General features: G+C 54.7%; 1 protein-coding gene across 1 annotated transcript in view; it reads left to right on the top strand.

The window, feature by feature from the left end:
• The window catches only part of PIGL (phosphatidylinositol glycan anchor biosynthesis class L), a 61,905-nt gene extending 45,112 nt beyond the window's left edge, over positions 1-16,793 (top strand). Inside the window, exons 4-7 of the mRNA XM_019545759.1 lie at positions 5,438-5,505; positions 10,741-10,772; positions 15,248-15,381; positions 16,140-16,793. Coding sequence (XP_019401304.1) covers positions 5,438-5,505; positions 10,741-10,772; positions 15,248-15,381; positions 16,140-16,238 — 333 coding nt within the window. The 3' untranslated portion in view covers positions 16,239-16,793. The remainder of the gene's footprint in view (positions 1-5,437; positions 5,506-10,740; positions 10,773-15,247; positions 15,382-16,139) is intronic.

The raw sequence follows: 16,793 nt of genomic DNA, 5'->3' as shown, positions 1-16,793 counted from the left end.
ATCTTTCTGTGCGTTCTGGCCCTGTGAACAGACAGAGTTTTAATTTGATCTGAAAGCTCTTAACTCAGGGGGACTTGGATTGCATGTCGGTGACTCTCCTGGGCAGCGAAGCAAACCTGTTCAAGTCCCAGGAGAACCCTGAAAGCACTAAACCTCCCCCTGCCTGAGCAGGAAAGGCTGGCCCCCTACCTGAAAGGAAAGCAAACCCCCGCTGCTCAAGAGCAGAGGAGGCTGGAGTCTGCTCCTTGCATAGCGTGAGCTGGAAAGTCACGCATGTTGTTCTTGATAGGAAACATGAACATCAGAAGTGCCCTTCGTGCCAGGCTGCTCGCATGGTATGTACCTTTGCTACCGATGAGAGCAATGGAGCGGCCCCCATGACTGCCTCACTCTGCGGTGTTCAGGACCTGCCATAGTCTCCTAGCCAAAGAACTGGGGCAGTAGAAATGTAGGGGAGATGTTCCCAGAGAGGACTTTCTCCTAATGACACAAAAGCCACCTTGGTCAGAGCTGGGGGCATCAAGCTGGCAAGGAGACATACAGCATTTTAAACCTCCTAAATAAATACTCATGTCCCAGATTTCTGCTGAAGCGTCTCTAAAGCAGGAGCGAAAATAGCGTGTCAGCCAAGGAAACAAGTAGCTCATTTACCTAGTCCACCCCTGCAAGCTGGGGGTCTTCTCCATTGGAAGACTGGATTGGTACGGGTTGCAGGTGGCTCTTGGCTACACCAGGATCATCTCTGCTCTTCCAAGATGAGGGCCCTGCATTGATGGGGTAAAAGAAGTGCATGCGTCAATCATCCCAGCTTGGGGGAATTAGCTTAAACCAAGGGAAAAGCCCCCGCAAGACTTAGGCTGACATGGCATTAAACGTATAGAAGCTAACTCCGTGGAGCTCTTGTGATTGAAGAACATGCAGCATTTTCACCTCTCAGGATGGACCCCAGGTAGAGAAACCTTTCCCACTTGTCCCCATGGTCCTGGTGTAGGTAGTGGTCCCTTTTATTTCCCGAGTGTTGGCAGCAGGGAGGCAGGCTGCAGCTCCAGCGTGGCTGGAAGGAGGGGTCGTGCGGAGAGGGAGCCGCACCATGTTCCATGTGTTTTTGTTCCATTACAGACTTACTCATTTCCCCAACTGCCCTGGAAGTCGGGGAGTAACTCAATCTCTTTGAGAACTGCAGGGACGTATTTCATCCAAGCTCTACATTAAATAGTGCAGACACAGAAATTAAAGGCCGGTGCGCTCAAAGCCAAAACTAATTTATAGACTTTGGGAATGATTTCCTGCCTGCTGGATTTATAAGCAAAGGCCAGTGCCGGGAGAGTCAGCCAAGGCTCGTCTGTCTCGACCTGGATTAGAAAGTACTTAGTGCATGTAGCGCAAATTACATGGGATTGCGTGGGTCTTGGGCAGCCTCGAGATGATGCAATGCCTACAGCTCAGGATCGCAGGCAAGCGCTTGGTGACAGACAGCAGGCGTGGGACGCGGAGCTGGAGTCCAGACGGTGTTTGGGCAGACCCTAAGCTAGCGCGGCGGTTCAAGGGTAGCGGGACCTTTTGGGCGGCTCTCCATAGTGGATGGGTGGGGCTCCCCCAAGTTCAGCTGCTCGCGAAAGGTTCCAGCCTCTTGGGCCACGTCCAGACCAGATCTGCAAAACAGGCTCCTGCTCGGCTTGGAATTCAAGCTGGAACCAAGACTCCAGGGGCTGGGCTCAGCTCTGGGGTTTCGGATCCTAGTCTCCACGCCCCGAAACTGGTGTGTGCTGGCTTTGGTGTTTGGTGTTGTGTGGCTTTGCCAGACACCCGGGACATGACAGAACCCGCAGAGTTCCTTGTATAAGGGAGGGAAGGGTCTTCTGAGAGACCCTGATGCGTCCCTTCTCCCCCACTGCCCCTGTCTTTGCTCAGGGTATCATTTTATCCTGTATATTTGAGGCAGGCGGGAGGAAGGGCCTGGGGGCTTTCAGGAGAGCTGGCGCCCACTCAGACATCTGCAGCTCCTGGCCAGCCAGGGCCGTGACACAGATCTCCATTTCATTTGGATCCACCAGGCCTGTTTGAGTCATGTGGGGAAGAAATGGGACCACAAATCAGGTTGCTCCTACAGTGTTTTCTGGGATGGCCACTTCTGAGGAAGGAACAGGGAATCTGCTCGCCCGGGAAGTCTCCTTCCGATGGAAGATGTGAGCTGTGCTTTCAAGCACGGCATGGAGCCAGGAAGAGTCAGGAGACCCAGAGCTCCAAACAGTTTCCCTCTCCCGTGCATGCAGAGGAAGCATGGACTCCAGACCTCTTAGGCAATTCCTCTGCTGGAAATGGAGCAGATTTCCTCCCTCCAGACCCCCCCACCTCCGGAAGGGATCTCTTGTTCTGTGTTTATCTTGGCTGCCTTGCTGGCTTCCACCAGTGAAAGTCCCAGCTCCTAAATGCCAAGGTCATCCAGAAAAATAAATCCCAGGAGCAGTTTCAGAACAGGTGCAGAGGGGGAAACCCCCAAGGGTTTGACAGCGTGAGTAGTTCCCACGTCAGGAATGTTTCCCGGCCAAGCCTGTTTTCAGCCTAGACTGTTTCAAGATGTGTATACTTGTTTGCTTGGTTTCATCATCAGTTGGGGTTGGGTTATGCATTTAAATTAAATGCATGAAGCAATGCCCTCCAGGAAAGCTCTGTGAACTCTTCTCTAGCTAGTGACAGAAGAACTGGAAAGTCAGATTTATTATCAAATGAATGAATCCCAGAGGCCTGAAGAACGTATTTCAATATGATTGATTGCTGCCTGCTTTCATGAGGTTAGCAGCGATGAACACAGAAGTCTATTGGCGTGGAGTCAGCACCCAGTGTGAGAGACGCTGCATGTAGGACAGATGTGATGTCCATCCATCAGCAGCTGCACATCAGCTTGAGCACGGTGCCTGCCGATACAAGGCCAGCCTTGTAGATGTAGCCATGCTGCAGGTGAAGGTCGCCGCTGTACCTGTCACGTCTCCAAGACAGGTTGCTGCATGCATGGAGGCAGATGCATGCACAGAATGGCATGCTGGAAGGTGCCGCAGATTGATAGGCGGATGTCTTGAGAGTAAGGTAGGCAGCAACTCTGTAGCCCATTTAAACCCAACAGCTCCCACCAGCAAGAGCTCCCATCCAGAACAGGTGCAAAGAAAGAAATGCTCCAGAGACTCCAGCAAGCCAGTAATTTCCATGTCAAGAATATCTTCCTGTCCCAGCCCTTTGCTCGTGGAAGTGGCCTGGCCTGTTTCACTACAATAATTTGCAGCTTATCTATTCCACTTCTGGGCTCTTTTCTTGCCCTCATCACCTTGGTATCTGAAGCCCTTCCAGCTGCACAATAACTGCCATGACTAATGCCTGTCACAGATGCTTTTCCTCATCCCCTTCCAGGGGCTGGATGTCATGGGGTGCTCTGTGTTGGCTGCTCAGAGCACAAACCTGTCTGGGTGTCTCCGGTTGCTACATCCTCTCGTTGGGTCAGGGTCACCCACTATCACTGTGCAGAGTAAGCACCTGATGCTGGGGGGGAGCCGAGTGGGACTCAGTGTGACATAAGATACGTGCTGTTGAATGGGAGTGGGGGGGTCAGACTGTTAGTTCTCCAGGACAAGGTCTGTGTCTTATCTCTGGGTCCACCCATTGGTGACACACCAGGGAATGATGTGACCTTGGATCATCCAGCCCATATAACCAGGTGTCTCACAGCCAGGGACAAGGACAGCCTTTGCTGGAGTCCTGAGTGAGCTGAGTGGCAAGGGTAGATCCTCTCACGGCTCTGCCTCTCTGGGCTCTAAGGCACAGCTCTGAGCAATGCCTTCTCTTATCTCTCCCAGCCACAGGCCTGACCCCAGAGAGGCAGCAGGGAAAAATGTAAATCTACCGTGCATGAAAGAGACTTCCAGGAAATGCCTCCTCCCATCTGGCCACAGTGAGGAGGCCTCCCGTCAGACATGTTAGCCAACTCAAATTCACAGCCTGGGGTGAAGTGGGAAGTCCGACTGAGGACATGTGGAGGGATTCTGTAGCAGGTGCCTGTGTTCGCTGAGTATTTCTTATCTCCCTTCTCCCAGGGCACCTTTTGCCTTAGAAAGGGCCTCTCCCGTTGGAAGAGTGGAGCACCAGGTTGCAGCATGCCCTGGGCCATCAGCCCAGCCTGCCTAGGTGCATGTCCTTTCTGCCCCAGCCTGGGTGCTGACCTGTTGTCCTCTGAGTTGGGAATCAGGGGCCTTTCGGTACCCACCAACAGGAGGGCAGAGTGAGCCCCAGGGTCAGCTCTGTGCCCACAAGTCATTTGGGTGCCCTTTTTGCACCCTCCTGTTCCCACTGCCCTGTGACAGAGGTATTGCAGGGGGCAAGCGGAGTAGCTGAGTCTTGCTGCTATGCTCTGGGGAAGCCTTGGCACCTTTGGGATGTGCTCAGTGTCACTTCTGCTGGTTGGACCAAGAAGATGGAGGCCATTGACACGCTGCCTTTGAGTGAAGAAGCAGCCCCTCCCCAAACAGCAACAAGGAACCTGTCTTGTGGGCATCTGCCCTAGCCAAGAGCGTCTTGTGCACAGCTGGTTGGATAGAAGAGCTAATTCCATTGTTAGGCTGTTTGTCCACAATGTGTCTGTGGGCGTGTCTTTTAAGCGGGCTTAGCCTAAAATCTCCACTTTTAAGGCATGTTAAGGCTGCGTGTCTACATGTGTCCACCCTTAATGTGCCTTAAAAATGGCAATTTGAGACTATGTGAGCCTAAATTTGACACCTACATAAAGCAGGTATCAAATTTAGGCACAACAAGCTAAGTCACACTAGTGCTCATGTAGATGCACTAATGCGCATTAACACGGTGTGCGTCAATGTGCGCAAATGTGACTTAGCTATTCATGGGTAGATTTAATGCGCCTTAATGCATATTAGTGCATCCACATATAGACGTGCGCCTACGTTCTCGTAATGTGCCTTAAGCAAAGGCACATTAAGTTTAGGCGCACATAAATACATGTGTAGACATACCCTGTCAGTAGCAGCGTGTTGGCACCCTGGTGCTGTGCTGCTCTCAAGTCCCTGCTGCTGCCCTAGGGAGCGTGGGCTGCATGCATGCTCAGGAAGAAAGTTCCCGGGGGGTGTTGCTGGTAAGAAGCTTTGCTCTTCTCAGATGTTGCTGGAAACAGGCATCAGCTGTATTGGATGGGGGCGCATCTTGCTTGTCTTTCAGTTTGGCCTTTTGCTGTGCTCAGCACCAGGGGGTCTGCATTTCTTCTTACGCCCGTGGCACTGCAGAGCCCTGGTTCTGCACAAGGCCCCGTAGTTCTGGGTGCTGTACAAGGCCAAACGCACTGCTGGCTTCCAGCTGAAGAGCGCTGAGTCTGACGGTAGCTGCGAGCATGGCTGTGGGTCTCTGCATCTCTCAGTGTGTTTGTTTGTGGGTTCTTTTGCAGGTGGTAACCTTTGATGCTGGAGGAGTGAGTGGCCACGCTAACCACATCTCCCTTTATGTGGCTCTAAGGTACGGTGCTCCACACAGTCCCCGGCGAGTGGCACTGAAATGCTGTTTGAAAGAGGGTGAATGTGCTTGTGTAATTAAAGGACTGTGAGCTAGAACCCAAACTCAGCTGCAGGATGGTCTGCCCCTGTGTATAATTCCTCTGGGGCATCAGGGTGCTTTTACAAGGGGAAGAGGGGTATTTTGCATGTGGGACCAAACCCATTGCTGCTGCTGCATGACTGAGGTCAGAGCAGACATACCAAGGAGGAATTCATTCCAGTGTGCCCACAAGAGGTTTGTATGCTAATGTGCACATGGGTCTGCCAACTCTGGACTTTGGTGCGAGGGCTCAGGTACCGGCACTACTCATGGCAGGAGATGCCAGACATCAGGGCTGGAAGTCAGGGCCAGTGTGTGTTTTGTCCACATGGTTCTGGCTCCCCATGAGTGCCCTCCATGAGGGCCAGGCCAGTGATGGCAGGGAGGAGTCTGCAGGCCCACGGTGCAGCTGTATGGTACCAGTGAGGATGGGAGTTCGTGGAGCGGGGCCAGAAAAGGGTGCAGCAGGCTGGGACCAAGGCAAGTCTCCACCATGGTTGGGAGGGCTTAAATCTGGGGCCCTTTTTTTCTCCCTTCCTGTCTTGTGTCTGGCCTTGCCTCACAGACAAGCATACCTCCACTCTCTGTGCCCCCGTGGGTTCTCATGCAGGCTGCGTGTGCAGGCAGTGCTGCCTGGCATGGTTGTGACTTTTTCCACACTGATACTCCTGCTACATATAGATTAACCCTGTCACAGTCTGTCTGTTCCTCATGAGCTATGGCTGCAATCACTGCAGGGGTGCTTAGGGAGGATTTAGTCCCACTGAGAAGAGCAAAGGCCACTGAGACCATCCCAGTATTGCCAAGAAGTCATTGTGAATCCCCGCAGCTTGTGGCAGGGCCCATGAGCTACACGGTAGAAGCATAGTGCATTCTCACTTCCATAAGCATCTCTGCTAATCACAGGATGACACTGGGGAAGGGCTTGAAAGAACCTCTGTGTCAGAGCTTTCCCATTTGAAATGATGGGGTTTTCCACAGATCTGGTGGTGGTCGCAGTCATTTTGCTGTGCGCGAGTCATAGAAATCATAGACTCATAGAAAATGAGGGTTGAAGGGACCTCAGGAGGTCACGTCCAGTCCAACTCCCTGCCCAAAGCAGGACCAGCCCCAACTACATCATCCCAGCCAAGGCTTTGTCTACCCGGGTCTTCAAAACTTCTGAAGATGAAGATAGCACTGCCACTCTGGGCAGCCCGTTCCACTGCTTCACGACCCTCCGAGAGTCACAGGATGGTTTGGTTTTAAACAGGCTGTCTTCCCTCCCAGCGGGCGCTCTGTTTGCTGCTGCTGCCCCAGTTTCTGTGCTGTGTGGTGAAGTCCACCTCAGCCCAGCGAGAACGTGGAAGCGGAGTCCCTCTCTGCTTAGGGCAGAGCAAACCGAGTGGAAAACAGGCGCTGCTATATTTAACCACCGTGCATTATGTCGTTATAGCAACTGCATCCATAAAACTTATATCAGCAGCGTCATCTAAAAAGCAGCATCAAGGCACCATTAGCCAAGCCGGTCTTGTCTGTTCCATTTGGGAAAAAAGTCTCTGACTTCCCTAGCTTCCTCCCAACGGGCTGCAAGCTCAGCATGGGGCTTGAGGCTTTGCAGGGAAAGCACGTGGCACTTGGTGTGGTGATTAGGAGGTGATTATGAGGCTTGGCAGTGCCTGAGTCCCCTGGTGTGGCTCTGTGCATGCGTGCTCACTCTGGAGAGCGGCATTGCCTGATCCTGAGTATATCTGGGGCACGTGCATGGGAGAAAAGAGCATTTGCTGTCCCATGCGGTTGCACCAGAGCATGGGGGTGGGTTAAATGCCAGTCGCGAGGAGTCGGAAGGAGACTGCCGTTATCCAGCAGGCCTCGCTCAGATGAGCGGAGCAGAAGGCACCAGCTTTGTCAGTCCTCAGCAGCCGTTTCCCTGGTAACAGTGACCAGATGACCAGCTCTCTCTAAGCAGAGAAAAGAAACCTCTGGGAACGGCATGTCCTCCCCCAGCTCCTCACGGCATTAGCAGTCTGGTCACGTTGCTGATGGAAGCCACGGCCGTCCCCGCTCTACCCCAGCGCCTTGGGGATGAGAGCAGGGAGCAGTGGAGCAGCCTTCTCGTCTGTGCCCTGGAACTGCCCTGAGTCACTGGGTCTTGCAGGCACTGGCAAAACCGAAGCGTGCACAAAGGCGGCAGGCCTGCACGTTGCGAGCTGTGGGAGCTCAGCCTGCCAGGGAATCCCAGCCTGCACAGCCAGGTAGGGAGGAGGCATCTCAACTCATGAGCGTTTAGCTCTGGAAGCCTGACCTGAGATGTCTCTGGACTCCCTGGGGACCAGCTGCCCTTCTCTTCCCACATCTCTTCAGCCCATTAATTCGGCGGATCAGTGGAGCCCACGTTCTTATGCATGCGCTGCATTCCCCTGGTGCGCTGCAGCGACCAACACCATGAAGTCAGACCCTTGCGGAGGGAAGGTCTCAATGTCCCTGCACAATTTCCCATGGAGCAGAGGATCACCAGAACTGCAGACCACCCAGCAGGGCTTGGACTCCCCTGCCGTCTCCCATGGCACCCTCAGTGAGTCCCCCGACAGCCTAATCCTGACGTCCTCACTTGGTTTTTACTTGCTTCTTACTGCCAGCTTTGGTCCGAGATGCTGGTGCTCCACGCCTCCCAGAGAGTTGTGCCTAGGAGAGCTGGTAGAGAGTTGCTCCTGAGACTGACCAAAGATCAGGTCTCAGATTGCACCTAATGCCTGAACACTGAGGTCCTGTCCTGCCAGCTGCTGAGCACCTGCAAGCCCTTAGCACTCCTGGATCTCAGGGGAGATGCTCAGCACCCTTCCTGCTTGGACCTGTGCAAGGAGGACTGTGCAGGTGGATTGCAGTGCAGGCATGCTGCCAGCTGCAGCGCCTCCTTGTCGTGTTTTCCTGCAACTTACACTTCCCCTACAATGCAGCACGGCCCATCTCCAGAACAGCCTTCCTGAAATGGCAGGAGCAAGTGGCCATCACCTCTGCTCTACTTGGAGGGGAATAGGATGGTCAATGGGAGAAGCCAGGTTTGAGGGAGTACTGTCAATATTACCAGGCGTGCGGGGGAGGCTGAGCCCTGCCGGTGTTGCATGTTCCCACCACAGTGCACCCCATCCTAGTGCTGGGGGGATGAATGAACACCCCGGCGATTTCTCCACGGCACAGATCTCTTCCCCATCACTCCGCACTGACCCAAGGGCAGCCCGTGCCACGCAGCTGGCTCAGGATGGAGGCAGCAAGGACAGCAGCTGCACAGCCGCACGTCCGCTCCCCGCTCCAAGAATAGCTCCTATGACTCGGAGCAGAGCAAGGCTGGAGCACCCTGCCGACAAGCTGCCGTGCCCATCAAGCCTCTGAACACAAGTCCCCTCTTTTCCTAACTTGAACTGTCCTTCCCTGCCAGCAGGGCCCCTGCTCCTCGCTGGGACTTCTCCAGGCAGGCCCTGAAAAGCGAGAGGGGTATCCCCATGCCCTGAGGCTTGTGGCCAGTGGTGATGATCATCAGCTGGCTCCTGGGGCCAAGCTTTTCCTCCTGCCCCTTGCACATCCCCAAGTCCGGGAGAGATGGTGGCTGAAGAGGGGGACGTCAGGTGTGAGTGGAGAGCCACGTCAGTGCCAAGTGAGGCAGAAGTCAGGGCAGACTTCCTACCTTAGAGACTAACTGTGGGGTGGAGAGGGATGGCATAAACATTACCAGGCCTGTTCCCCTGTGTGATGGAGTCAGTCCCGTGGGCTGCAGATCTTGGACTCTGGGGAAGAGACAAAGGCTGCTGGGAGACTCTATCCAGCGCCTCCGCCCCCTGGTTGCTGCGCCCGAGTTCTGCCATGACCCGCATTTCTGGCCGGACTCCAGCTTTGAACTGCTTTGTGTATTCATTACCCAGTGCTTCCTATTTTGTCTATGCCCGTGTGGCTAATCCCTTTCCTTGAAACGAACCAGAAATGAGAGATGACGGGCTTTTGAAAGTGACGGGAGGAACACTGCAGTTTGCATACAATGCATGGTTTATCCTGCTGGATTTACACATGAATTGTCACATTGTCCGTGCGCAGTGCCGCGCGGGGACGATAATGATCTCTGTCAGTATTACACAGGGTGAAGTAACCTTGCTTGGGGTTTGGGTTTTGGGGTTTTTTTGGCAAACTGGCCCCTGTCTGGGTCTGCACAGCCCAGCTCTGGGACTGCTCCTGCTGCCATCTACCGGACACCTGCACGTCTGGCCCACCGCAGCAGGGGCCAGAGGACAGCGGAGTAAACTGGAGCTCTTGGAAGTGCCACACAGCAGGGAGGAAAGAGGCACAAAGGAAAGTGAGCCCCAGAGCTGACAAGAATCAAGGCTCAGCATCTCCCCATGTGCCTTCTGCACGTGCGCTGCACCACACTTGGCATCCCCACAGTCTCATCCCCAGGCTCTCTGGGTTTTCCTGTACTGGGCCAAGATAGAGGCACCCTGGCAGTACAGCCCTGCCGTTACCCAAACTGTGCCTGGGATGTAGGGGCCATTTGTGCTTCCCACACCGCTCACTGCAACAGCCACTAAACCCCTGGCTGCAGCCCTGAGTGAAAGAGGGCAGCTCCCAAAGCGTGGGGGAAGCATCCTGGCCAGCAGTGGGAAGAGAAGTGGGTGGAAGCTCTCCTGTCTGTGCACAGTGATCCAGCCCACCTACATGTGCAGAGGCCCCCAGGGATGGCCCAGAGAGGCCTCCAGCTTCCCTAGGAGCTCTGGCGGGGAGGCACTGCTGCCACACCAGCAGCGCCTTGGTGGGCACACATTCTTGCAGTGACACCAGGTGTTGGGCAGCACCTTGCAGCATTTCCTCCGACACAACACTGGGTGTCAGGGAGCCCCTTGGCCTGGACTGCACGTGCTTGTGCTGAGGATGAGGAAGGTGAAGGCACACAGGGAGAGAAGCCATTTGTGGGCAGCCAGCCCCACTCTGTCCCTGCATCAGTGGGCCCAGGGCACCCAGCGTCTGCTCTTGGAAGTGCATTTCAGGGCATACCACTGCGAGTGCGTGTGCAAGCACGTACGAGTGTGCGCATGTGGGTGTGTGGTCCATCAGACCCTCAAAGCCACTCTGTATGTGAAGCCAGGTTTGCAAGGCCTCCCCTTGCACTCACCCTCTGTCTCTTTTTCTTCCCAGGCACCTGCACTTGGAGGGGAAGCTCCCTGAAGGTATGTCGCCCACGTCTCCCCAGTGCTTGCCCCAGGTGCCAGCAGGCTCCCTCTCCCCCCTTAGGCAACACCTTCACTTGCATGTTCTGAATCATCCACCTTCCATTTGCAATGCAAATGAACCTACAGTTGAACTCCCTGCTGCTGTGTCAGCTCCCCATGAACTCCTTCCTGGACCAGGGTGTTGTAGCTGTTGGGGCCAGCCTGGCTGGGGAGCTGGGGTGCAACACCGTGCTCAGCCCCTTCTTGCTGTGTCCCTTACCACTTGCGTTTACCTGCCTTCCCCACTCTTTGACCCCCCCTGGTTTGCTGATCAGCTCTAAGACAAGATGCAGTGGGGCCAAGAGCTTTAGACATGCAGACAGAGGGACAGGTAGAACCAGGTGACCCTATGGCTGAGGGGCTTTCTAGCTCTGTCCCAGCACAGTCCTAGCTCTGCTCCCCTTACTGCTGTGGGCAAGTATGATGGCCGTGTCTTAAACCTGTGTCCAGCCCCCAGCTGCAGGAACGGCCTCCCACTATTTGGTTAGCAGGGGGCAGGGAAAAACCATCTGTGTCCCTGCTGGGGAACAGCAGAAGCCAAAAACAGAGGAACAGCAGCTCCCTGGCATGGGGTTGCTGTTTGCTGCTGGTCTGATGGAGTGAGCATGAACTCAGACACCAGCGTCTCCTCTGCTCTGTTTCTGACTGGCCCTCCGTGGCAACAGGTAAGTCACTGTCCCTATGCATGCCTCAGTTGTCCTGTCTGTGAAATGGGAGCATTAACACTGACCTCTCCCCCAGGAGTAGGATAAAAACTGAGGACCGGGGAGCTAAAAGAAATGGAGGTTCAGGGGAGACGCGGGGGTTTCATATGTTTGGAAGGCTGTCCAGATGGAAAGTGATTGTTCTCCCCTGGCCTAGAGGCCAGAGCCTGAGGCAGTGGGCTTGAACAGCAGAGTCCAGGACCTGTCGTGAGAAGCTTCTGAGCTGCCAGAACAGGAGGAACCAGCTATTAACCCAGTGGAAGCTCCATCACCAGAGGTTTGGGAAGAGGCTGGACAGGCACGGGTCTGGGGTGGTTTAGGAGCAGCAAATCCTGCAGCTGGGCAGAGGGCTGGCCATGATGGCCCTTGAGGTCCTCCAGCCCTATGGTTCTGAGTTTGTGCAGCACTGGGAAGGGGCAGGGGCAGGGGCAGCTCGTGCTAAGCCTTGCTACAGTCATCTGGAGAGCGGGCCTTGCTGGAGCAGCAGAGGGAGTTCCAAAGTGCTGTGGACAAGATGCAGCGAGCACCGGTTGTTACTGCCGTGCCCTGTGGAGACAGATTTGTACCGGGGGCCTCTACACCAGGCTGGCTTCAGACACTGCTGGAGCTTCACGCTGGTCGTTGGGGCTGGTTTTAAGCATGTCTAAAATTGGTCCTGGGAGTCAGGCTCACATCTAGGTGGTGCCTGTTTCTCCCCCAGTGTCAAAGGACTCCTGAAGCTATGCTCGCTCCTCTGATTACATCACATCTGACATGACCTACAAGTGCCCATGGAGTGGGGAGCCCCGGCACTGCTGCTTACACTGAGCCTTTCCAAATATAGTCCCCGACCCGTTGACATGCCCGGCATTTCTAATTTGATCTGGCGGGCATGCGGGGGCCATGCATCAGAGGGGCTTGGTGACAGGAGCATGACGTCAGGAGCACAGCTGAGAAGCACGGGGGGCGTCTGAAATTGAACCCGCCTAAGTGCATGGGATTGGTGGATCCACAGAAAATCCTTCCACGTGTCATTGGGCAGCGAAGCCTGTCTGCGTTGTGAGACAAGATGGCACTGTGTGCAGTGATGTGCCCGTGAGCACCCTACATATCCCACCTGGTCTCCTAAGCCTCTGCCCAGCGTGGACACCTCACACCCAGCTCCTGGCTGGAACCAGCTTCCTCCTGGAAGAGCCCAGGTACAGGCACCTAGCAGGACCAGCATCAGCAGCTCTACTTGCATGTGCTTGTTGGAAGGAGAAAGCCCAACTGGCTCTCTTCAGGCCCTGCACTGCTATTCCAGCTGCCAGCAGCTCCTCTACACTTGCATCGGGTTCACAGGCGCAGCAGTCTGCCCCCCACACAGAGGTTATAAGAGCAGATCCCTCAATAGCACTGGGTGGGTGTTGCCTATCTCTGACCCCAGCTGGGAGCAGGAAGCATGTTTTCCCAGCCCTTCCCCTCTCCAGAAGGACTCTCCAGCCCCTACCTGCTTCCTGGCACCCACTGCTCACAGGCGGAGCAGCCTCTGCTGCTAGTGCCTGGTGACTCCAGTCGCCTGGCTGGCACAGAAGCCTCCTGCATGGCCCTGCAGGGCACAAGCTGTGGCTGCCTGGCTGTGCCTGCCCCCAGCCTGGTCAGCAGGACTGTGAGCTGGCACCTCTCACCAGCAGCACATTCCCTGGCAGAGTTTTTACTTTCAAGGAACATGTGGGCTGCTGGGGCGGGAGGAGGTCAGGGCATTTGCTGCAGGAACTGGGGTTTCTTAGATAAAGATGGGCTGGAAGCAGAGAGGACAGTTTCCCCCACCGATCACCCGTAACCCTAAACCCTCCTCTGCTCCCAGCTTTGCAAGAATGGCTTGGGCAGCTCTGCCAGGCTCATAAACGGTTGGCTGGAAAGCAAGAGGCACCTCACATTGTGGTTGCTCCCAGCCCCTCTCTCTGCCCCGTGCAGGGCTGAGACGCCAACAGGTGCCTGGTGGAAATGCTGGATTTTTTTTTTTTTTAAATAATAATTTAAAAAAATATATATGGTGGAAATGCTGGGTGCCCGGGCAGGAGATTCCAGTTCCAGAGCTTTCCTCTGCTATTCAGCTCAGCAGGGCATGACCCCAGCCCTGCCAGCTGGAACTACCCAGCAAGCAGACTGCTGGGCTGCGGCTGCCTGAAGGATCTCATGTGATCAGCGAGTTCTCCATCCATATCTCCTTTGTGCTGCAAAATGTGTGCAGTCTGCTGGTGGGTACCCCCCGGGGATGGGCTGCAGGTCCTGAGCTGGGTAAGTCCTGGCACTGAACCACATCGGAATAATTCCCTTTTGGGAATGGAGGCATGGGCCTTGTGGGAAGCGGATTGAGGGGTTGTTTGCATCTGCCTGTCACAGCAGCCCTGGCAGCCACCAGCGCAGGGTCCAGCCCTATGCAAGTAGCAGCCTGAAGATCAGCAGTGGGGCACTGACACAGCGATGGCCATTGGCCTGGTGAAACAAGCCAAGTCTAAACCTGCCTCTGAAATCAGGCCTGGGGCTTGTTGCCTCAGAGAATGCCTTGAGCCCCCTGGCCTGCAGCCCAGCTCCCCACAGCCTGGCTCTTGCAGGGCAGGAGTCCCCCAGGCACAGGCCAGGGAGTGGTGCAGGGTGTCCCTGGCTCACACCTGGTGCTTCCAGGGGGCTAGGTGGCACAGGCGTCTGCTTGTCACGGCCTCACTGCAAGGACTAGCTCAGTTGCTATTAGCAGGCAGGTGCTCCCCTGGATTGCTGCCCTTGCACTGTGAATTACCTGGGCACATAGGGTGACACCAAAGCCGGGAATCCTGGAGAGCCTTGGAGCTCAAGGCAGCAGGGCCACCTGTTCCCAGCTTATGGGCTAGGGCTCATCTTGGGCTTGCAGCCTGCTTTCCACCATCCCAGAGCTCCACCTGCTGGCCACAGCCCCCATGGCTTGCTCTGGTTTGCCACTCAGCTCTGCTGAGCTCGGAAAAACACCTGAAACAATGGGCATGATGGCAGCAACGTCAGATTTGGAAGCACTGAGGAATCTCAGGGCAGGTCCCAAGGAGCTCTGCTCCCTTCATGGGGCCAGCAGCTGAGTTGAGTTCAGTAGTGAGGACAATTTAGTTGTGAAAGGAAAATTCACAGGAGTCTTAGAAATATCAGCAAAATCTCCCCGACCTGTTCCAGGCACCCCCTTTCATTACCAGCCTGGGGTAACAGTTGACACCATCCGGACCACACCAGGAAAGCCTTCCCTGCCCTAACAAAGAATGGCAAAGGAGGAGGGACAGCAAACCAAGGGCTGCTCATGCAGGTTTTATCTGACACTGCTTTGGCATTGAAGGCCTTCCTGTGCACCCTGCCTGGAGTGAACCAGAGCAGCTCAGAAATCCTTTAGGTGGTGGGTCTGTGGAGGCAGGTTGCCAGCTTGTAAGTCCACATCCAGCCCTAGCAGAACAATTAAGAAGTAAGGAAGCATTTGAGTGGAAGAGCAGGTGGCATGAAAGGAGAGGCCGATGAGGCTTGGAGGTAGGGTGCCTGCCTCTGGCATGGGGAACTGCCATTACTGGAAGTTCATAGGGGCAGGTTGGAAAAGCATCTGTCTGGGATGGATCAGACGGAGCTGGACTAGATGTGATGCCCTGAGGGTCTGCTCAGCCCGATCCTTCTATGACAGGGACCCCTGTAGCATCTGAAAGCCCAACCTGGCGATCCTGCAGACTAGTAACCATCCTGCTCTTTTTTGTCTTTGCTCAGGATGCCAAGTCCTCATCCTGGAGTCCGTGAATCTCCTGCGGAAGTACATCTCCATGCTGGACGTGCCCATTAGCTGCCTGCTGTCCCGGGATGTTCTCTTCATACTAACCAAGGAGGAGTCTGAGCAAGCCAAGGTGACATGCTTTGTGCCTGCCCCACCAGTTAGATCATGCCATAATGATGGTGAGGGAATTGCCCAAGAGGGTCTCATGCACTCGGATTATTCAGGTTGCATTTTGGCAATTTATGATGATTCAGTAGATTGGCTTTTAGGAATCCAAAGGGTGTGAGTCTTGCACCACAGCTTGTAGCCACCCAGGTATTGGATGCAGAGGTGTGGTCTACAGAGACTGCCTTTCTCTGCATGAAATAATTCTATCTAGATGGGATTGTGCAGGCTGCTCAACTCAATACAGGGCACTGCTTGCTAGAGCCCGCAGTCGCCAACTGCAGCTCCAGGTGGGTGACGATGGCCACTCCTAGCAAGTTGTACTCTCTTAGGGGCAAACCTGGGGATGCTTGCTGTGAGAGTCCTGGTACCCAGTGCTGAGCTGTCACCTATATGAGGGCAGCAGCAGTACACTCCTGGTACAGAAACTGCTCTGAGACTTGAAAGCACCATTAGTTACTTGGGCTTCTGGTCCCTGGAGTCTGTCCTCCTCAGAGGCCCAGGCTTCCTGACTGTCGTGTTACACACACCACCATCAGTGTCCTCCTGGCAGCTGCAGATCAGGAGAAGCCACTTTAAATGATCAGTTCAGTCCAAATCCTGCCAGGGTGGGGGCCCCACTGTTAATCTAATAGGCAACTTTCCAGAAAGGCCTGGGTGCTGCCCTCCGAATGGGTGTGGAAGTTTCTGGCAAAGCTGTCTCACCTTTTTGTCTCCTTCTAGCGGGCCATGCGGTGTCATCGCAGCCAGCTCCTCTGGTTTCGCCACATCTACTTGGTATTCTCTCGCTATATGGTGATCAATTCCCTCCGCCTTCTGTGACGCAGTGCAGAATCGCACACGCCTCCCAGAGTGCTGAGAACCCAGAGAGGGGACCAAAGGAGAAAGGCAGTCTGCCAGGTCAAGCACTACTGAAAGCGCCTGCTTCTGCCTGCTGTGGGAAGCAGACAGTGCCAGAACCCCTTGACTGCAGATGCATGCTGTATGTACTTCCTTCTGCTCCTTTACTTGGGCTCTAACAACTCTTGAATGTTCTCACTGTAATAACCCAGTAGGATCAGAAACACTGAACAGTCTGAGGTTAATTACAAGTGAGAGTTCAGAGGTCACTCAGGTTACAGCACTGGTGTTCTTCAAGGATCTAGAGCTCAGGGTCACCCTGCAATCCTTGCCTTCTGCCCTGTTCCCCAGGGCAGACACCAGGAATGACATGTTCAAGGGCACATAGTCTCCCTTGGGATTTGATCCTGCCAGCCCTCAGGCTGCAATATTGGACCACAAAGGACTACTGGATCATGGAGGACCCCCGTTCAGGCAGCCTGCCACTTCCTGAACTTTAAGATCTCAAACTTGTAAAATAAAACATCAGCAATTACA

This window comes from Crocodylus porosus, unplaced genomic scaffold, assembly GCF_001723895.1.
Source record: "Crocodylus porosus isolate Cpor-Errol unplaced genomic scaffold, CroPor_comp1, whole genome shotgun sequence".
Lineage (NCBI taxonomy): Eukaryota > Metazoa > Chordata > Crocodylia > Crocodylidae > Crocodylus > Crocodylus porosus.
The sequence above is the reverse complement of the archived record's forward strand: the minus strand, read 5'-3'. Positions and strand labels throughout refer to the sequence as shown.